Source organism: Zingiber officinale, chromosome 4B, assembly GCF_018446385.1.
Source record: "Zingiber officinale cultivar Zhangliang chromosome 4B, Zo_v1.1, whole genome shotgun sequence".
Lineage (NCBI taxonomy): Eukaryota > Viridiplantae > Streptophyta > Magnoliopsida > Zingiberales > Zingiberaceae > Zingiber > Zingiber officinale.
Window position 1 is genome coordinate 132,146,862 of NC_055993.1, and position 22,864 is coordinate 132,169,725.

At 34.7% G+C, this 22,864-nt stretch overlaps 2 protein-coding genes across 4 annotated transcripts; one reads left to right on the forward strand and one right to left on the reverse strand.

The window, feature by feature from the left end:
• LOC121976803 (starch synthase 3, chloroplastic/amyloplastic-like) lies at nucleotides 1-13,223 on the forward strand. Its single transcript, XM_042529158.1, has 16 exons — nucleotides 1-411; nucleotides 987-1,047; nucleotides 1,132-2,463; nucleotides 3,532-3,725; nucleotides 3,867-4,137; nucleotides 4,750-4,925; nucleotides 6,286-6,393; nucleotides 7,253-7,362; nucleotides 8,115-8,220; nucleotides 9,788-9,958; nucleotides 10,700-10,828; nucleotides 11,185-11,367; nucleotides 11,509-11,640; nucleotides 11,714-11,825; nucleotides 12,250-12,373; nucleotides 12,916-13,223. Exons 1-16 carry the CDS (start codon nucleotides 310-312, stop codon nucleotides 13,043-13,045), a joined length of 3,441 nt encoding a protein of 1,146 aa, XP_042385092.1. The 5' UTR covers nucleotides 1-309; the 3' UTR covers nucleotides 13,046-13,223.
• A 2,542-nt stretch (nucleotides 13,224-15,765) lies between these two features.
• Nucleotides 15,766-22,455, reverse strand: LOC121976804. Of its 3 annotated transcripts, XM_042529161.1 has the most exons (9): nucleotides 22,069-22,455; nucleotides 21,136-21,483; nucleotides 21,022-21,054; nucleotides 20,237-20,408; nucleotides 19,674-19,971; nucleotides 17,180-17,252; nucleotides 16,937-17,027; nucleotides 16,657-16,736; nucleotides 15,766-16,565 (listed from the first exon to the last, which is right to left on the reverse strand). In XM_042529161.1, the coding sequence occupies exons 1-9, from the start codon at nucleotides 22,147-22,149 to the stop codon at nucleotides 16,311-16,313; spliced, it is 1,431 nt and encodes a 476-aa protein (XP_042385095.1). In that variant the 5' UTR covers nucleotides 22,150-22,455; the 3' UTR covers nucleotides 15,766-16,310. The 3 variants fall into 3 exon arrangements, with proteins under 3 accessions (XP_042385095.1, XP_042385093.1, XP_042385094.1); XM_042529159.1 differs by having other exon boundaries at nucleotides 21,022-21,483; nucleotides 22,069-22,453; XM_042529160.1 differs by having other exon boundaries at nucleotides 21,022-21,483; nucleotides 22,081-22,451.
• Nucleotides 22,456-22,864: the final 409 nt, after the last annotated feature.

A 22,864-nucleotide genomic window follows, 5' to 3' on the forward strand; every position in this document is an offset into this window, starting at 1 on the left:
TGCAAAAGCCTCTCCAAGGTTGTCCGCTCGCGGGGACTTCTTCTTCGATCACGTCGGCGATAATTCGAAAACCACCAGCTAATTCTCTGCCCTCGAATCTCCAAATCCAAAATTCGGAAAAATTCTCCCTCTTTATTTGTTCATTTAATTCATTTTTGAATCCGTCAGCTTTGATTGAGCCCTCTACTACCGGTTTAAAGCCCTCTGGGATTGTAAATCCTTTATAAACACGGCGCCGAGGCTGCTCTGCGTTCATCTGGATTCTGGAATTCGCAAATAGGAAGCGTAGGCGATCTTGGAACGGCGAAAATGGCGATGTCTCTACAGCCGCAGTGGGCGCTATCTTGCCAGATAACGACCTCGGCGAACACCCGGGTCAGGGTGATGCCGGTTCTCGGGCTTTTCTCCCGTGTAAGTTTCCTGCTTTCGTGTTTTTTTATTCCTTCCCTCTCTTATTTCTCAGTGCGGTTTGGGTTTTGATAAGGTTTGCTTTCATTGCTGAGTCCGAAAGGTGCTGTCTTTGGGGTTTGATTTATTGAGTAGGAGTGATCTGTTTGTTTTCGGTAGTTTCCGAATTTGAGTATTGGTAATAATGCCATCCTTGGTGACAATTATTAGGTTGGTTACACATTCGCTGAATTGAGTTTTTTTCCCAGAAAAATATGGTTTTTCGTGTGTTCTTTATTCATCAGATATATCCTTTTAGATGTTCTTTTACTTGTGATTTATTTCGAAGTTTTTTTTTCTTATATAGTTTGGCCGATTTTGGAATTTATTTTGATCGTAAACTAGATTGCAGTTCCGAACGAGAAGTACACCAATTTGAAATACCAATGCTACTAACTTTTTTTCTTCTTCTGGGTGGTATGAGTTATTGTATTGTACACTATTGTTTTAATAAGATGATCACATATGATTAGCTAAAATCCTAATAGTGTGAAAAAAAAGAATTCATTTTTTTTATTTTGTTCATGTACTTTCCACAGTCATCACTAAGGTATCAAGAAGTTAGAATCAAATTTATACCTTGTGCGCTGGCAAGTTCAGGTAAATAATTCATTTATCATTTGAAATCAAATATTTTATCCATAATCCGGATACATTCTTCAGGTTTTGATTTGCATTGTGCAGACTATTCTAAAAGGCACCCCAAAAGGATCTTGATCCCAAAGACAAAGGCTTCTTCTACTCCAAGAGGATTTGCTCCTATAGCTAGACCATTGGTAGGAACGAGCACTCAAAAAAGAGATCAAAATGACACCGAAGACAAAGAACCATCGCATACTCCTAGCAGTACACTAACCGATAAAATATTTACTAGGGATTCACAAGCGGCTGATAAAAATTTCTCAGGCATCCCTTTTACTGCTACAATTGATACTGAATGTGATGTACCTATAGTGCGGTCTGGCAATGAAGAACATGGACAAGGTCTGGGAACTCAGTATGTAAAAGTTGATCATAGTGACAAAATAATAGAAAATGGGGAAAAGATTGGCCAGTTCAATGAAGTGGAAAGGCATGTGGCCCTTGGTAATGATCAGATAGGCGGAATATCGATATCAGAAAAGACATCAATAGCTGATCAACAGGAGGAAAAACCCAGTAACCGTGAAAATAATTCTGGTAAAGATGACACTGATTCTGGGGACTCATTACTCAAACATAGAGAAGAATTTGATGCACTCAAACAAAGAAAACAATTGGAGGATCTTGCTAATGAAAACTTCTCAAGAGGTAATAAAATATTTGTGACTCCAGAAGTGGTGACTCAAGACCAAGTTATCAAAGTTTTCTTGAACCAAAATTTATCTGTATTGGCAACTGAAACTGAAATTTTAATCAAGGGTGCTTACAATGGTTGGAAATGGAAATTTTTTACAGAGAAATTGCAGAAAACCAATCTTATAGGAGATTGGTGGGCTTGTGAACTCTATGTGCCTAAGGAGGCATATAGAGTGGATTTTGTATTTTTCAATGGTGCCGATGTATATGAGAATAATGATTATAAAGATTTCTCCATATCTGTGGAAGGTGATATGGATGAAACTAAATTTGAAGAATTCTTGCTTGAAGAAAAGAAGAAGGAGCTTGAAAGACTTGCTGCCGAGGAAAATGAAAAGAAAAGGCTGGCAGAAGAGCAGCGCCAGAGGGAAGCAGAAAAAGCTGCAATTGAGTCTGACAGATTACAAGCAAAGACACAAGTAGAGAAAAGAAGGCAGGGATTGCATCATGTAATGAAATTGGCTTCACAATCAGCTCACCATGTATGGCAAATGGAGCCTAGTTTATTTGAAGGCGGTGACAGGATTAAACTGTATTATAACAGAAGTTCACGCCCACTTGCCCATGCTTCAGAGATTTGGGTTCATGGAGGTCACAACAACTGGAGTGAAGGACTGTCTATTGTCAGGGAACTTTCCCGTTCTGAGAAAGTTGATGGTGATTGGTGGTGTGTTGATGGTATGTGTGGTTACTTTAGCATTCTTTTTCAACCTGGATATTCAGTCTTCTTGGACTCTTTTTAATCATGCAACTAGGCACTTCCTTTTCTGGATAAGCATTATCATGGTGCTGATCAAGCTTCCGTTTAGATATTGTTGATATCTTGTCTTCTCTAATTTCACATTCGAATTTGATGAACCTTGTTAGAGCCCCAATTATTCTTGACCCTAATTCAGATAAATCCTGTCCGGCTTTTAATAGGTCTGCTGCATTAATCCATATGTTTGTGACAGTTTATTTTTGCTACCTGTGACATTCTTCCTGATTCTTTAGACAATATCAATTGATTTAGGTCTTCCATTTTCTACACATTGTGCATGATTGACCAAGACTTCATGTGAAGTGAACACTGCTTTTCACTTTTCAGATCTCTAAGCTACAATAGTTATCATAGCCAGTCACTCTGTGTACTTTGTTTGCACATCTTAATTACATTTGGTTTTGTATGTGTGTTGAAAAAACAACATTTGATGAACCTTGTTTTCCTGGCATATGCATTATTCTTCAAACATGGATCAAGCAATTCTTGAAACTATCATCTCTGTCTTTATCATGGAAAATTCTGCCATCAGTGGTGTTTTAGAAATTATTATTTTTTTAAAAAAAATGCAGTATTTTTGTGCAAGCTCAATCCTTCAATTCATACACAGATTCAAGGTTAAAGGAGGCTATTTTAAATTGGTCAAAATGTGTAATCTCTGGATTTGAAGCACTTATGTCCTAAAAAACACGATGCACTTTCACTCAGACATATAATATATCTTAAATTGTTCTCAATTGGGAGATTAACTCTTAAGATTCTGACACAAGCTAGTCTATGGTTGGTTGTATTCATTTTGGTGTGTTTGTCATTTGGTTGCTTCACAATTCATATGTTGTTGACGACTATAAGCAATAATAGTTAAATATTTTCTGATAAAACATAATTTAGTTTTTGCTTACACCTTAACTTTTTGTCCTCATTGCTTAGTAGAACATTAACATCTTGTACATGCCATTATTCTTAATAATTATTTCATTTCACAGTTGTCGTGCCTGATCAAGCAGTGGTTCTGGATTGGGTTTTTGCCAATGGACCACCAGGAAAGGCAGTTTGTTATGACAACAACAACCTTAATGACTTTCATGCTACTGTATCAAAGGGCATGCCTGATGAACTTTTCTGGGTTGAAGAAGAGCAACGAATCTTCAGAAAGCTTCAAGAAGACAGAAGAAAAAAGGTAGAGGCTCTTTGTAAAAAGATCATGTATTATCTTGTAACTAATTCAATATATTATTTGATACCTGAGCAAACAAAGAAATTTTCCTTTGTTCAGATTCTTTTTTTTTTTGTTTAATCTGAATCATGTTTATTTTTGCAGGCTGAAAAAATTGAGCGCGTGAAAGCTGAAACAAAGGAAAGGACAATGAAAATGTTTTTGTTGTCTCATAAGCATATAGTGTATACTGAACCAGTTGATGTTCAAGCTGGAAAAATGGTCTCCATTTTTTATAATCCATCTAATACTGTCCTAAATGGAAAGCCTGAAGTTTGGTTTAGGTGTTCATTCAACCGTTGGAGTCACCCTAAAGGACCTCTACCACCTCAAAAAACGGTTCTGGCAGAGAATGGTTCACACCATAAAATAACTGGTTAGATTTTTCAAGTCAGAATTTCTTAGTTTCCTTTTCTTTTTGATTATTTTTTGTTCTTGATGTCAATATGCTATCAAATATACTCTTAAAGTATTAAGGGATTCTTTCTCAATGTTCTTTAGTATTGATACTATTTGATGTTTACTTTAGTGTGCATCTTTCTGCTAACACAAGAAATAGGAAATCCTTCTTTTAAGCACTGATGCATTCTTAACCATGTTGAATGAAATTCTTATCTTGGCTTGTTGAATAAAGTTTAGTTCTATTCAAATTTGTCATTTTTTGGAACTGTTTGCTTGATCTGTAGATCTAGTTTTAGTGTTCATCTCATGGAATGTGGTATGCTTGTGGAATGGATCTGATCAGGTTTTCCCTAGTTTTTTTGTTGTTGTTTTGCCTTGACTTAGTCCATCTTAGATTGTCCATTGAGTGTTTATGTTAAAGAGCCTATAGGTGCAAGTCTTTTGATGCATTGCAAGTCATTAAATTGCTTCATTTCTAGACTACTATGCTGATGGTACGCTAATGTGGATTTATAGTAAATATTTATGTTAAAGTTTGATGGTCAACAATTTCTGAATTTTAAATTTTCTTTGTTTATTTTTGCAGTTAAGGTCCCTATTGATGCCTATATGATGGATTTTGTTTTCTCGGAGAAGGAAGATGGCGGACTCTATGATAACAGAAATAAGATGGATTATCATATACCTGTCACGGGAAGCATTACAAAGGAACCACCTATGCACATTATCCATATTTCTGTTGAGATGGCACCTATTGCGAAGGTAAGGTCACTTGCTGAATGATTGTTGCCTTATATCTAGGTTTTGAATATAATTTGGGAAGCTAAGTGCTCGTGTATGAATATCAATGTCGGCAACTTGTGCAATCAGATAAACTTTAATCAAATTTATGGAATTTGTTTGTCATGCTTTAAATGTTTCATATGCTCCTGCTAATTAATACTGAATCTGATTTTTTCACCTTAATACTAATTCTATATTGTCATGCTTTTATTAGACATGCTTTTTGTGAAGCTTATTGTTATAATATGCTTAAAACTTAAACCTGTTTTATTAGGAACGACATAGATGAGAGAACTAACATATCAACTTGTTAGACTCAACCACTGACGGTAAATGCTTAGGTCTAGCTTAATAATGGATCATCTAAACTAATAAAGCTTCTTTATTGGCTAAAACTCACTGCATGAGACTAAAGTGTCTTAATCTTCCCTGTTCAAGGATTGACGTCCTGTGTCCTGCTAAGATTTAAAGTCTAGTTCATAGTCTAGAATCAACCTTAATAGGTGGCTTGCAAGGCCAGTGGTGTCTGTAGCGACATTTTCCAACACATCTAGTGCTAATTGTCACAATGGCTTAAATGAGAAGTTGATTTGCACAATTCATCTAAGCTTATAAAACTTTTTTATTAGCTCATAAGACTAATGTAGGGTGTCACATGTTTATCCTTTGAAAACATTCCGAGTCCAAATTTAAACATGGACAGAGAATTTTCTTCTTGAACTGTAAGTTGTCTATATTTCTCTATTTGTTTCCGTTAAAACTTGTCCTATAACATTCACTTTTTTTGTTCGACTATAGAAACAATGGAAAATTTCAAGGATTATCTCTATCAAGCTTTGCATATGCTTTGATGCCAAGATACAATGATTCTCAGCATGTCATGCAGAAGAGAGTCAACAGACAACTCCTAAAATTCTGGTTATTCTATGAAAAAAATTGTTTTAGCGGGATTCTACTTAACCAACCAAATTTATCCTTCTGAGTCACTTATATTTGCTAGAATATTTGTCTGGAGTATAATGAGATGCTTTTTTAACAGAGGGAAAATTTAATTTAAGATCTTGTGACCTATGTTAAATTTGTATTCATCAAAGGACCACAACTTGTTTTAGGTCATACATTTTATGTTAATTTTGATGCCAAAGAGCAGATTTTAAATAATTTTGAGTGACCTTTGTTTTCTATTTCACCATTTAAATGACCCCCTGATGAATGTTTGTTTTTGTGTCTATCAGTTTATTGGATTATGATAAAGTGAGGATGTGTAAACTTAAATATTTTTTGGTTATTTTCTTTAATACTTGATGGTCAATTACATACCTATGCTATCCTTTTGCAGGTTGGTGGTCTTGGGGATGTTGTTACTAGTCTTTCTCGGGCAGTTCAAGATTTGGGCCATAAAGTTGATGTTATTCTTCCAAATTATAATTGTATGAATCTTAACAATGTAAGATCATCTTGCTATTTTCCATCTCATCCTTTCGATTATGCTGATCCATCTGAGTGATCTATATAAATATCAATTTCATTTGCTATAGAATTCTACCAATAAATATAGATACTAATGAATGGCAGTCGTATGTGTGTTTCTTGTAGGTTTTGTGTATTTTGTTCTTTTAAAAGTGGAAAATAGTTTTAACTTTTGATATTCTGTTGATTTATTCTAAATGGAACTCGTTTAACAAAAGTTGATTATGAAGGTTTAAATTTCAATTGGCAATTTAGGAATAATTGTCTTTGAAATAACATGGGGAAGACAGTAGGTCTTTGTTCTTGTATATCATACACTGGGTAAAGTAAATTCTAAGAACATGGTCGAAACCAGAAAATATACATGGAAGAAAAGTGCTTTCTCAGGGAAAGTTTCTTATGCCAATACAGTTTATAAACTGATCTGGCATCCTGGTGTTATCCATAGAGCTTTCTTTCTTCTATTGTGTTTTTAAAATATTATAAATTTATGTAGATTTTTTGTAAATAAATATATGAACTGCTCTCAGGTTAATAATGTCCGGTTCTAGTTCATATTTTGTCAGACAAGGTTTTGTTTATAAATACATCATTTGTTTACATGCTTCAACAGTTTTCCTTTGCCCTTGTTTGGTAAAGGACATTTCTCACACATTCTCTATCGCTAAGACAATCTTTTCTTGTTTTGTTTCATTTTGCATTGCCCTCATGACTTTTAAGTTTGGATTTTTATTTTGTCAGACTTGCTCGCTTGTTTTTTCAGCCAATGAGCTGTAGTAATCATAGCTTTCTTTTTGAGTTCCCTGAATTTCTTTGACATTTTTGTAATGATTCAGGTGAAAGACTTCCATTACCACAGCACCTTTTCTTGGGGTGGGGCAGAAATAAAAGTTATGTTCGGCAAGGTTGAGGGCCTTTCTGTATATTTTTTAGAGCCACAAAATGGGTATGTAGTAATTCTTTCCTCTTAATAGTGTTTGTTCATTCACATGGCTATTCTGAACAATGATGATTTGAGCAGTGGAAACTTCAAGTTATTTTTTCCCATTTGGTGGGGGAGTGATGGGAGAGCTTGGGAATTGGCTAGCTAGCAACATAATATCAAATATTGGAGAAGTATCTTATCATTCAGCTTACACATTTGGTCTCGATGGCCTAGAACAAGCTGGTTATGAATCTGAGCTATTGAATGGTCAATCTGAGCAACGACTGATTCTATTCTGAGGCTGATCTGCCTATGCTAGGGGGACAGACTTAAATGCAATAGTATTGCAAAATCCTGATTATTGGAAAAATTAGAACTAAAAATATTCATGCTTCATGTTATAGACAAAGGATCAAGCATCTTGATCTAACATAGCCTGTGATTGATTCATCAATCAGCATTCCTAGTTTCCCCTACATTAGTTTAGCTTGTAATTTCTTTGTTAGGGTGACATAGATTCCATTGTGATCTGAGATTGTGGAATTGTGGTCAAGGAATTAAGTGTTAGATCAGGTCATTGATTTAATCTAACCAGCTCATTTTTAACTGCACCTGTTGACTTTACCAGATAGATCTGGCTTGAATGTACCATTTCTTGGATGCATTATTATCGGCTCATAATGTGGAGTGTTGTATTCTTTTATTATATTTGTAATACATTCACATTTGATAATGTGGTTGGTTATAGGTCATTATATTACAATATTATGCAGGATGTTCTCGGTGGGGTGCATATATGGTAGAAATGATGATGGGAACAGATTCGGTTTCTTTTGTCATGCTGCCCTGGAGTTTCTTCTTCAAAGTGGATTTCAACCTGTGAGTTAAACTGATGGCATACTTTCTTCACTTGTATTCTTTTGGGAGTAATATCCTTGTGCACTTCCATCAATTGTGTATGATCATTTTATCTGAGAAAACAGTCCTCCTAAGGATCATCTTCTATTAGTATTAAATTCAACACACAATTGTGTGATAGATGCATTCGTACATAAGAGACAACATTTAGTTGGCTGAAGTAAAAAAACCTTTTAGAAGAGAAATAATGGTTACACTATATGGAGTTTGTCATAAATATCGTACCTGAAATGATGGTTACACTAAAAGTAGCTTAATGGATCTCCACCTGTTTCTGATGTAAGTTGCTATAATACATTCAATACCTCATTAGAAGCTAGACTGTGATCGCATCTTTCACTTTCCTCTCACGTACATCTGCTTTATTAAGTTGTTGAACGCATGCCACTAAGCAAATATATCATCCTCCATGCTTCTACCCTCCCTTAATTGCCTCATATGCATTCATATTTCCACCATATGTGAAACTTGTTTCTGACAACAACAAAAGCCCTCACCCATAGATCAACTTCACAAAGGGATTGAGCAACCAACAAAGTCAATTATCTGTCTATGTTGACCGCACTGCACCAAACCTTAAAAGTGCTCTCTAATGCTTCCTCATGTGCAAAGATATCATCACAAGAGATTCTCTGGGGAAATAATGAGGAAATAATTCCTGGTTTCATGAAGGATCAAATACAAGTTAATGGCTTTACCAATCAAACAGCAGTTACATAAACTGCTGTTGCTTCTTGTAAATGATGGATGAATTGTCCTGACAGGCAATTATTACTATCACCTCATTTGAAACTGGAAAGATATTCTTAGGCAATTGAGTGAAAGTCAAAATGCTCTCTAGACACTTCTAGATCATGTTTGCATAGAAATTCACTTTCTGTTTTCAAATCAAAGTATCTATGATAAGCATCATGGAATTAAGGACTTCAATTACATGCAATAGCATACTGTTGCTATAAAAGAGTGCACTTGATTTTCAGCGAGTCAAATAGACATGGCAAATACTGACTTTGTTAAGATGACATAATTACAGTCAGTTTCAAGTAAACACTCTTTTTTGAGGAAGTGTGCTTACTTACATCCCTTTCCCCAATATAGCTTGCAAAAATATTGCAGCTTTGATGAGAAAATCAAAACACTTGGTCGGTGCGGACCTGCTATCCCATTGGGGTGAATTCAAGTCATTTCAGCAATGAATCTAATCTCTCTCAACAGGGATAAGACTCCTTCCTGTGAAATGCTACTGCGATATATCCATGTTGTACTAATTTTCCATCAGAGAAATATGCTCTGCATAAAATTTGCTATAGAAACAGCAAAGGATAGTTTACATTCTGAGTTTCTTTGGACCAGTACACTTACTATATCAAATGTATAAGAATTTTTTTTTGATGAGTGTGTTACAAATTTATCTCTCAAGCATGCTTCTTTTATCCTCAAATTAATCATAGCCTATATTATATGCTGTGCAGAATGTTATTTTTATTATTTTTACAAATCTTAAACTTTTTTTTTTGTTTCTGGGCAGGATATTTTGCATTGCCATGATTGGTCCAGTGCTCCTGTAGCATGGTTATTTAAAGAACACTACATTCACAACGGACTGAGTAATTCTCAAGTAGTTTTTACAATTCATAATCTTGAGTTTGGGATACAGAACATTGCCAGAGCAATGATGTTTGCTGATAAGGCTACGACTGTCAGTATCTACCTTTCTTGAAATATTACTATTTTTTGTAATTATGATAGTTGTTCTTTTTCCTATAGTTTTTAAATTGTGTACAATATTTTTTTTATGCTTCATATATAGTTTCCTTTTCACTTGCTATTCAGAAAAAAGTCTTATTAATTTCTTTTTCATTTTTATGTTTCTGTCTTACTAGATCTTTGTTGCAATCTGATTGTTCATCAATTGATTTTTCTGTTCTTTGGAATACTTTTCACATTGGGGAAGTGGTTTTCAAGTCTATCATGATAAATAGATGTCAATATTACTGAAATTGTCATTACTTTATCCAGAAACAACCTTACCTATGCCCTCAAAATGGTGGTCCTCAAACACAAGTACGACTAAAATCCACTTTACATTTTATTCTATGCATAACCCCACAAGCAATGTGGGACTGGTCAAAGATATTCATGTCCACATTAATTCAGATAATATATTGCATTGTGGATTCATGCCTATTAGATTAGATTAGATGGTCTGAACACCACAAGCACTCAAGCAGTTGAATCTTGGTGTTATATTGTGTAAAACATTTATTAAAATGAAACTATGTTCTTTGAGCATTATGTTTCATATTTTGATTTAATTTGTAGATTCATGTTTAAACATTCAGATATCTTCCTTAATTGTACTAGTTTTTTGAGTTCTACTTTGAATAGAATAAGACAAGCTTTTGCTGCAACTTATTCTTTTCTTATGTCTTCAATGCAGGTATCCCAAACATATTCTAGAGAGATTTCTGGAAATTCTGCAATATCTCCTCATCTCGACAAGTTCCATGGTATTGTAAATGGAATTGATCCAGATATCTGGGACCCATGCAATGATCAGTTCATCCCGGTAACATCTTTGACTCTTTCAATGTCTTCTGGTACAATTTTGGCATTTATCTTTCTATATGCACAATTTCCTTCTTATTTGGGTTGCAATATTTTGACTGAGGACATGCTTAGAGTTATGTATATCCAGATGCAAACAAAACTATATATATATATATATATATATATATAAACTAATTTAGGACATGGTTACATCTTTAATTTCCACCCGGGCTGAGAGAGTTGTTGTCTTGTGAAGCTCATTGGTTGAAGTATACTGAAGCATTTGCTTTTTATTAAAATGTTTTTAAGTAATAATTGATGTTAAAAACTATTTTCTGTTAAATCGATATCTTTGTTTGTTTCATGGAATTTTAGGTGTCGTACACATCAGAAAATGTGATGGAAGGTAAGAGGGCTGCTAAAGATGCATTGCAACAAAGACTAGGATTGAAGAGATCAGACCTTCCTTTAGTAGGTATTATTACCCGCTTAACAGTTCAGAAGGGAATTCACCTGATCAAACATGCTGTTTGGCGAACACTTGAACAAAATGGACAGGCAGGGTTTTCTTTGCTTTCTAAAGCAATGTTTTTGCATCCAATTATTTCATCTCATCATTTCTGTATCACCGCACTTTATATTACTGTATTTTGGGTAATTCTTTTGTACCGTTTCATAAACTTAATGACCTTGTTGCAGGTTGTTCTTCTTGGTTCAGCACCAGATCCTCGTATTCAGAATGATTTTGTTAACTTGGGAAATCAATTGCACAATTCACATGCTGATCGTGCACGCTTTTGCTTGACGTATGATGAACCTCTTTCACATCTGGTAAGATGCTACTTCTCATGGAAGGTGCCCTCTCATTTTGATATAAGATGTTTTCTAATCCATTGTCCTTCAGATTTATGCTGGTGCAGACTTTATTCTTGTTCCATCTATTTTTGAACCCTGTGGATTGACCCAACTTATTGCTATGAGATATGGCTCTGTTCCTATAGTTCGTAAAACAGGAGGTGAGTTTTCTTAATGTCTCTCAGTTATTAAATTTCGTTAAAACGACAATATTAAGGTACAAAATTCTATATAGAGCAATAGTGTAGGTAAAAATGATCTAGTGTCCATGTTAGTGTTTGCCTTTAACCCTTGCACAACTTCATGGAAATACTTGATCATTTAATGCACAAGGAGGTTTCATCTATAAAACTTATAGATAGTGTTGTAGATCATGAGTTACAAATAATCTTTCATGGACCCCTCCAGATCATAGTTTCTTTTATTGATTGGAATCTCCAGATAGAAGCAGAATGGTTTATATATAAAGTATGACCATGTAAATTGCTTGCCAATAGTTTCTATGGATTTTCTACTCTCTATTTTTTATAAGGATTTTAGTTTATTTTCTTCAAATATTGTACTTAAAGCTGTTGTCTTCTACAGGACTTTATGATACTGTATTCGACGTTGACAATGATAAAGAAAGAGCTCAAGCACAAGGCCTTGAACCAAATGGATTCAGCTTTGAAGGAACTGATGCCGGTGCCATGGACTCTGCCCTCAACAGGCATGTTTATTACTCGCATTAATGGGCTTCTTCATTTTCCGTTGGTTATTCTTAAACCAGAAATTTGATTGGTATATACTTGAGGTTCTTTTCTTTTTGAAGGACAAAGATAAATTCCATTTTGGGGGATCAGAAAAAATTAAAATAAATTTCCATCTAACTTGAAATAAATATTAAACTGTTTAGATGATGACAATACTGTAAACTCAACATGCTTCCATACTGGCTTAAGCCTCCAACTGCTTTACATCTTCAACCCAGTTTTCATCTAGCATATTACAAAGCTAAGTAGGGCCTGAGTTGTCGATTTTGTTTGCCAAGTAATTAGGTACACAACTCACATTATACCAACATTTTGTTTGATTTGTACACCATTATTCCGATATTGTGCCACCTGCTATAACAATCTCTAATTTAGAAAGTATACATTTGTCGTTTAATTTGTACTGATAGCTTATTTGGACTTTCATTCCAAAAGATATAAACCGTTAGATCAAGCAACTGACAAGCAAATTATTTGATCTTATAATGGGATTTTCCAGAGCCTTCCCTGCTTGGTCCAATGCTCGGGAGTGGTTCTACTCGTTATGCAAGCGTGTGATGGAGCAAGACTGGTCCTGGAATCGGCCCGCACTGGACTACATGGAGCTCTACCATTCCACCAGGAGCTAAGAACTTCATCATGGAGAGAAAAATCTTGTAGAAATCTCTGTACAGATGATCATTCTTGCAGTTTTTTATTTCTTAAAGACACTTTCTAATTATTGTTCTATGTATTTATTCGATAGTTCAAATGTACAAGTGCTACACTACTCTATTAGTGGAATAAGTTTTAACTTATTTTTGATGATGGCAACTTTTGCAAATAGCTTTAATGTGCATGATATTGCATCTATGCCTTTGTTGGCATAGACCACAATTTGGGCAAGTAACCCTGTTAAATCTATAGAAAAGAGGGATTTTCAATGCCTCAAAAGAGATTATAATGACAAATAAACTAATATAATTTGCAATAGATACATACTGATACAATCATTTGTGCTTAGAAACATGAGTGAGGGCTAGGGTTCCATGTTAGTCTCTTATTTTCGGTTCATTTATTATTCTTAGATGAGACGGAGTTATTATATACGATCAACTTGTTAACTCAAACGATTAGACATTCAAACATATCCCTAATGTTGAGTGATTGAACCCCATACAAATCTAAACTTAGCTTGGAGTTTTGAGTGTGCATGCAAATTAAGTTTTGCTAGCAAACTACTTGCCTATTTTTGTGAACAATTATGATCCTCAATTCTTAGGACAACTTTAGACAATGTAACATGCATATAATAGAACATATCTAAACTTATGTGTTAATTAAACGAGGAGGACGAGTATCTAAGATAATTATAGGTACCATAGTCATAATGATATAGCTAAAGGGTCAATCAATTTGATTGTGTGATAGGGCCATGCATGAGAGTCATATTCTAAACTTGTTGGCGAATGGGAGGCAACGACATGATCACCTCTCCTCAATATAAATACATATATTTCGCCCCCTCAATATAAAATTTCTGACTCTGTCCTTGGTTCTAGAGCAAAATGATCCTCATCTTCCTATAGAATTGGATGCTCTCGGCAAACAACAACAACCAACCAATTGCTCTTGTAAAATTTTGACTGCAAATGACACACAAGCACACATGGTGATTTTTCCGTTCCTTGTCGAGCCACAGAAAAAGTATTTCCTTCACAGCAGCCTCCTGTGCAAGAATTGGTCGCAAGGGATCTTCGTGGTGTGTATGCATTCAATAAACTTGTTAGTCATATGGAAAAGAACATTTAGATGCAACACAATCTAATACCTCCTTCCAAACTGTTGTTATGTTACCAGCACTTCATGGAAAAGAATGCTCAGTGAATGGAGTGGGCAGCATGGATACACAACCAGCAGTAGTTGTTTGGTGTCAGTGTCAACTCTTCGCTTGTAGTGCCAAACAGCATTCCAAGCATCAACAATGGTACTTTAAGACCGACTCGACAAACACGTGTTACGCTGCTTGCAATTTATTCAGCTCCTCTATAAATTCTCTATCTGTCAATCAACCAGTGGACACTTCGATTTGAATGAATAACATTGTTATTTAATTACTTCTCTTAGAATTTTTATATAAATTTTTTTAAAATAAATTAACATTTTAAATTAGAATCGAGTATATTTTTTATGTATAATTTTTTTCCTACTTAATATAATTCTTCCTAAATTCAACATTATTTTTTAAAAAAATCTAATATATTTTTCATAGGATTTAAGTGGAAAAATAATTAATTTGATAGAAAATATACTAAATTCTAATTTAATGTGCTAAATTAAAAAAAATTATACTTACTTTTAAATTTTTTTATAACTAAAAAAAATATGAGAAGCAATTAAGTAATTAGTATCTATTATATTTGGTTAGAGATTAAAAAATTGAATATGATTTTTTTCTCACTTAATATAATGTGTTCTAAATAAGATAATTTAATATATTTTTCATTCAATTAAGTACTATTTAAAGAGAATCTAGTATATTTTTTTATCCTTAATTTGATAAAAAAAATATATACTAGATTTTAATTTAATATACTAAATTTAAAAAGAATTATATTTTTTTAGATTTTTATATCTAAAAAAATATAAAGGACAATTAGGTAAATTGATATCTATTATTATATTTGATTAAGAAGTGAAAATAAAAATTTTTGACAATAAAAATTGCATGCAAAATTTTATTTATGATAGTAGACTGTATGTTTATTGGAGTTAAAAAGAGAGAGATAGAATCTGCAAAAACAAATGAGTAAGTCGTTTGCAACACAAATACAAACTGATACAGAAGAATGAAGGCTGATCAAGGATGAAAAGCAATCTATGACTGGGAAAAAAACCTAGAGAAATTAGGAAGACATAAAGCAACAAGGAGAAAAACACAAGGAAAGAAATCATTTGTTTGTCGATGGCACAAATTCTCCTAGTGAAGTCAAGTACACGACACCTTACCACTGGATCATTAGGTCATGGTCTGTTCATACGTGAGCACAACCATGCTCGAGGGCATGACACACAATGGATCCTCCAATAGGTAACTGATTGTCGATCTGCTGAACGCACAAAGCAAATATAAGTAAGAAAAAATAGGAAGACAGCCTGAATCCAGCGCATTGAACATAGAACAAACCTGAAGGCAGAGCCACACATATAAGCATCTCAGCGAAGGAATTAGCAAAGACTGAGGAGTTTCGAATGACTATCAGAGCCATCTAAACCTAGGCACCCCTAGTTTCCCACGAGAAAGTGCAAGGAGTCCGATCACTAGCACAAGAAATTAGTCTGGGAAGGAAACAAGCCTTTCCCACACTGCTTGATATAAAAGGAAAAGAAATACATAGAAATTGCCGGAGTTTTACAATATGCAGTTTTTCACTACTAAGAATCACTACAAATTGTTAAAGTTCATTTAGCTCCATTACATACAAGCATTCACAAACAACATTCTCATGGCTCCCAATTCATCTCTGATCACCTCATTGAAATCAATTTAAGAGAATTTATTTGGAAGACACTAAAGTCCTTCAACATAGCCCTCTTTAGGAGTGTGCTATTACTTGCAATCGATACAGAAATTACTGGAGCTTTTGACCAATGAACTGGGATGGGGAATGTACAGTCTCTGGCCTCTATCAAGCTAGTTAGGCTGGTTTTACTTAGAATATTGGGATATATATGTTGGACGAATAGCAGAAATTCCAATGAAAATTTTCTGAAAATCACTTTAATATGATTCAAGAACCTGAGCTTCAAGCCTTGAATCAATTGGGCACATGATCAAAAAAACATTTATGAATATAATTTGTAGTTGTTGCATCAAGCCATCAGCAAGGTACCTCAAAAGCAATATAAATCATTTCACCCATGTGGCAAAGGATTAGGACTTTGGATTTGATTCTCCAAATCTTGCCGCCTTATGTTGTTTCCATCTTCAGCTTCAGGAAGGTCTGTAGATCCATTCTGCTGCCTAATCTCATCTTGCCATTGTGTTGAGCGTGAATTTCTCCTAATTCTCCACCTTAGATACTCAACAAGCAAAGAGTTTGTACTGATTGCAATGCCAAAGCCAGTGAATGAGGAAAGTAAGATGGAAAGAACAGCGCTTATTGATAGCTGCAATAAAAACAAGGATATGAGCTATTTTCAGCTGAATCAAGAAATTATAGTACATATTGGGGTGGGAAATCTGAGGAAATCATCTTACCGCATTATAGAAAATATGCGCAAAGAGGATCACAATTGCAAACTGGAAGGATGCATAGGCCCAAACATAGCTCCTGCTTACTGTCAATAGAACAGTCAGATTCATGTTTCAACATAAAGCTTATCAAACTGGGCTAGAGACTAGAATATAAAAACAACAGCAATGACAATCCTCGATTCCCCTGTTATATTCAATTGCACAAAAAAAACTAATCGGGATACTGGATATATGAAAGCCATTACTAAACATAACAAGAAACAAAAGTAGAAAAATGTTTTACCCATTGTTGAAGCTATCATGGAAGAGAGGAGGCCCAGAACACAGGAAAAGGGTAATGATATGGCAAGAGCTCGGGGACCCAATTCAGTAACCTGTTAAATTAAAGTGTTTGTTGAAGTCACATGTAATCTGAATTCACCAAACTTAAATGGAACAAGTGTGCAAAAAATCATATGAAGAATATATTTTTTTGTCCTTTCAAGAGAGAAAGCAATGGGAAACTTTTGTTCTCGAGATGCCTTACTAAAAGTTGCTCCAGAAAGCAGAAATAAGCAAGCATGCTGACCATGACTAGAACAGGAACATCCTGCCATACCCTGTCAGGAAAATGCAGAAAAGATTAGCTATAGTCAAACTATACACACACATACAAATTGCCACAAGATTAAGCCGAAATCGGCTAAGCATAAATAACTATCTTCTATGAGTAATAGAACTTAAAGGTAAGTTCTATAAAACTGCAGTTAGACTTGCTATGTTATATGGAGCTGAATGTTGGGCTATAACTCGAGCACATGAGCAGAAGATGAGAGTTGCAGAGATGAGGATGTTAAGGCGGATGTGTGGACATGCGAAGATGGACAAAATAAGAAATGAGAGCATTAGAGAGAAAGTCAGAGTTGCATCTATTGAGGAAAAACTCCGAGAGACACGTTTAAGATGACACGTACTTAGACGACCAATAAATGCTCCAGTTAGGCGATGTGAAACTATGATAAACATGCATATCAAACGAGGAAGAGGAGGACTAAAAAAGACTTGGTTAGCAATAATAAAACAAGATAAAATTTATTTAAATATAAATGATGATATAATAAGAGATAGAGCTCAATGACATAAAAGGATTCATACAGCCGACCCCACCTAGTAGGAAAAAGCTTGGTTGTTGTTGTTGTTTATGAGTAATAGAAATGCATATATTCAAGGAAAACATGCACCTCTAATCATGGTTTTTTTCCAATAGGCAGTTTGCAGCAAAAAATATGCTCAAAGCTTCATATGACTATATGAGAAACTTTGTTCATTGTTCCATTTCATAGAAATCTAGTAATAGTCTGTTCAAAACTTCATCCATTCTTAATTATTATTAGAGAGGTCTACATATATGACAATTTTTTTTTGATATTAGGTAATATATGACAAATATTTGTGCCCTCTAGAGATCACCATTTTGAAAAATATTGATTTCAAGCACCAATCAATATCGATAGGTACAACTAAAATATATCATTCCAACCACTAACGGATATCAATACTATATCACTATGTAAACAAACAAGGGTAAATCTTATTGTGTCACCTGTGTCAACACAGTTTTGGTGAGTCGAGAAGATTTTATTTATGTAACTCCTTCAATTTTGTCTTTTGATCAAGGAGAGATGAAACACCATGAAAAGGGTTCGAAGTGAATGAGGGGAACCACCAATTAGATCACCACCAACAACAAAGAGGAATGATGCTAAAGTAAAACAATCGAGATGTATCCAACTATCCATATCCTTTGTTTATTCCATTTTAGTCTAAGTCCAACTCTTACTGATCAACCAACATATATTTATAAACGTGTAGAGAAATCAAATCCTAGGAGCATTATTTAATATGGTTCTTGGAAAATTGAGTTGATCTCATTAGGATGTTGTAAGAATCAAATGCTCTCATCTAAATGCAGGAACTATGGTATAATTATTTGTTGAGATGCTTGCTATATATTAGCAATTTGATCCAAAATTTTAATTAAATTAACTTTCTAATTTGAACAAGCTAAGTGCAAGAAAGTTTGTTACACTTTGAGTTGATTTGTTATATGATTAAACTTTTGAGTTGATTTGTCACACTTTGATTTAAGCTAAAGTTTGTTACGTGCTAGCATAACATGATATTCAAAACCATACTCTTCTAGCTAGAGACCAAAACTTTAGCACGGAATAATATGTTAAACCTTGCTAGAAATCATCAATGCAAAATGTTTACTAATCAAATCAAACTTTTCTACGATTCCTAATAGCAAAGAGTGATTATAAAAATGCATATTTGAACACGATTTCCACATAAATACATGTGATAGAATATTAAATGGGATTGCATAAGCAACAGAAAAAACTTTCAACTCAACTTTCAACTGATTGCAAACCATTGGAACAACTCATCCACTTTCTCCACCTTAGCAAGCTTAGTTGAAAAGATTGTGCACGTTTTTAAAATATAGATTCATCTAAAATAGCATTTCCTTCTTACTTCTATCATTAGGAAACCATGTAAGTTCAACTGAGAATATATACCATCCTGTAATCGAGAATAGTTCTCTTTGTGACCATTATGATGCTATAAAAAATTATGATCATTATGGAGGTTATTCTTTTTCATCTAAAAATTGTAGTCTAATAGAAGACATTCAAATATAATAAGAGATCAACATACCAAACAACTGCAAAAAGAAGATGCAAGAAATGCCTTGAGGAATCCACTTTCTAGATGCATGATAAATTTTCTAGCAAGAGAATACAGATAATCTTACAGTAAAATAGACTTCAAATAAATCTATATAAAAAACAGTGACTGGTCAATTAAATCAATAGGCTTGTTCAATTGTATGCTTAGGCTGATCCATTGTGGATCAGATTTTAGCTGCTTATGGTAGTTCTCTAGCATTATGAATATTAAGAAAAACTGGATATAGAAACACAGTTTCTCCCTCCAAGTTAATCATTTTAAGGATCACTTCCAATAAGAAAAATAACCTGTACGTAGCAACTTCTTGCCGCTGAGTTGCATTTGAAGTGTGCCTATTAACCATTCGTTGATTCTGTAATCTCAGCAATGTCACTGGTAGGTTTGTTACTTCCTGTTTGCATACATCACATGTCTTATTTCCCTTAATACTAAACCATTTTACTGCACATTCTTGGTGTGCTAGTGCAAGTTCCCCTTTGCAACTACACTCCATTTTAAGAGTTTCTCCCCCTTCAGCAAGTTCTACTAAACATATTCTGCATACAGCCTCTTCTTCTGGAATATCTTCAACTTCATTCTCAGTCACTGCAAAGCCATATATCTTACAAGTATCAGTTTCTTTCATGTTTAAATCAGCAATCATATACATGATCGAGATATTAGGCAGATATACAAGTGCGTGATACTTGGATAAGACTTCACTCTTGTCTCAAAATTTTTTGTATAATCATAGCCAGACAAACAGATAAATAGATGTTCCTTCATCCACCTACTACTCGCAAAGAATTGTATAAACAGAAATCAAATATCATGAATTAGAATAAGTGGATCAGTTCAGTTAATCAAGTACCATTGACTGTCTCATTAGCATCACTTTCCATGGTAATATCAGTAGCAACAGGACGAGGAGTTGTTGAAATAACTCGCACAAAACCAATTGAATCCATTCTCTGCAAACCTGCATTTTTGGCATTTCCAGGTGCGGAAATTGATCGTCTAATCTGAGTCTGCACCTCCTTTTTCTGTTGGCTCCAACAAACACACATGGTAAACAGTGACAGGGTCCTTTAGTCACATATATGAACAATTAGATAAAAGTTCTCATTTATGTTATAAATTAGAAGCTTAGGAAAAAAGTTTAGAAGGCTAACTCGGCCAGTTGCTAATAAATTCAAATTCAAGTTTAATTTCATAGTAATATAATAGTCTTCACTGCCAATTTATAATGTACTAATGCCCTTTTTTGGTAGAAGCATGGCTAACTTATGAACAGTCTTGATTGTGCTCTACAACAATGACCAGAGGATTAGGTGATCATGTTGTATATAGTGGAACACTAAATTGATTTACAAAATAATAACAAAGGGATAGGGAAAAAATCAGTTGGTGTAGCCAACAAAAATCGCTTAAGGTCATATACATCGAGAAAGTTGTAAAGTAGTGAAACATGGTTTGTTGTATATCTGTCTTGACCGCCAAGTATGAAACTCACATATAATATGTAGGATATTAAGAAACTATAATTGAAAGAAAAGAGTAGGGTTGTGAGTTAAAGAGAATATATGTAATTGGAGAGAGAACAAATGCATGGCACTAGAAAGTGTTTAAATTGAAAACTGAGGATATAAAACTTACATCGAGGAAAGAGACATCGACTACATGCCTTTCCTGTTCAGAAGACGGATCTTGGCTGGTTACTGGTGTCACAGGTAAAGAGTATGTTTTTTTGGTTGAAACTGAGGAAAAGACCTTGGTAAGAGAAAATTGCCTTGATGTTGAAGGCTTGTTTTCTTGTCCTTCTGAAGAAGATGTTCCAGGAATTAGGAGAACTGCTCTGTCACCATCTGAACTCGAACCTTTTGTCCTTAGACTCCTTTGTTGAACAAGACTTCTAATAGAAGATTTTGTCCTTGTTGAATTCGGCCTGGGTGGCAAGCCTGCTCTTGCTGAACCAGGACTGGGAAAAGCATATGCCCTTGCAGAAGCAAGTGAATTTCCCAATGCTCTTACAGGAATTTGCAAGGATGCTAGGTTTGGTCGCCGTGAATTAAGAGCAGCTACAATCTCACCTCTGGTGTTTGCATCCCCGTCAGGCGACTGCAAAGTCATTTAGGATAGTGAATTCATTTTTGTAATGGCAAATGCTCAAGATGTTACTGGATGTAAAGTAAAGAAACCAAAGAAATAGACTAGTGCCATCATCATCATGAAATTTTGTATAAACAAACAGAACACTGATTAATCGGTGTCAAATAACATCACTATGAAATACTCATAATCCCTTGTTCACTTGTCTCGTTGACCATTAGATTTCCAAAATCATTTTGGAGGAATAAACAATTTATTTGTTCAGCTGCACTAAACATTACTAAACTAAGCCCCTCCATAGACAGACCATTATTAACTCCCAGTAGAGTAAGATGGACATACACAATCAGCTGGCGGAACTAAATTCAACTCGATCATGTTCTACCAGAGTACGCAGGGATATTTTAGAACCTCAATCACGCATACTTAGGAAGGAAACCATGAAAAAGAAAGAAGAAGAAAAAAAAACTAACAGTAGTACGATCTCGCTTCACTTTTGCGCCTAATTCCGAAGTAGAAAAAAAGAAGAAAACTAAGAATTCCTTAGACGAATAAACCAAGCAAAATCTATATATGTATATATTTCAAACTTACGGTAGCAATTACCTCCCGGTCGGAATCCCTGGGCGGCGATGCAGTGGCAGCCGGATCCGACGTGCCTGCCGAATCCTCCATAAGCAACGGAAACCAAAATCAAGCCCCGACACCACACCGAGTGAGTCGTCCAAGGAAGAGCCCCAGATTGGGAGGCTTCCTGACTCCCGGCAGAGGAGCGTCGCCGGCGAATCAAAGTATAGGGGAACTTCGGACTTGGAGGACCGGCTACAGTACAGTGGAACACAACACACGAAGTGAAATTCTTTCAACTTTTATTATTCCCCCGAAAGTAGAATCCGATGCCCTCGTTTAGCACGCACTACCATTTCAGTCCCCAGTCCGCCCTCACGCGACGATGGACGCGAGTCGTCGTCTTTTGGTTACCTGCCAACTTTAGTGTTACGTAATAATCATGATTGATGTACACAAAGACTAAAGAGCAATCATTTCAAATCAAAATATTTTTTAAAACCTTCTCGATATATTTATGCTCTGCAAATAGCACAGATTGTGAATAATAAATTAATCGAGATAACATTTTTAAAATTTTTATTTTAACCATTTACAAATTTATTACTATCAATTTACATCATATTCAAGGTATAGGCATATTAAGAATATTTTCCGGAGACCCAGGGAGAAAGAGAAATATTTAAAAAATATAATATATAATTTGAATATTATAAAAATCAAGGATGTGATTTAGATAATATCGAAACTTTTATGTGATTTAGTAAAATGTTGGAGATATTTTGACAGCTCATGAATAGGTGTGACAGGCCGAACTGATTAG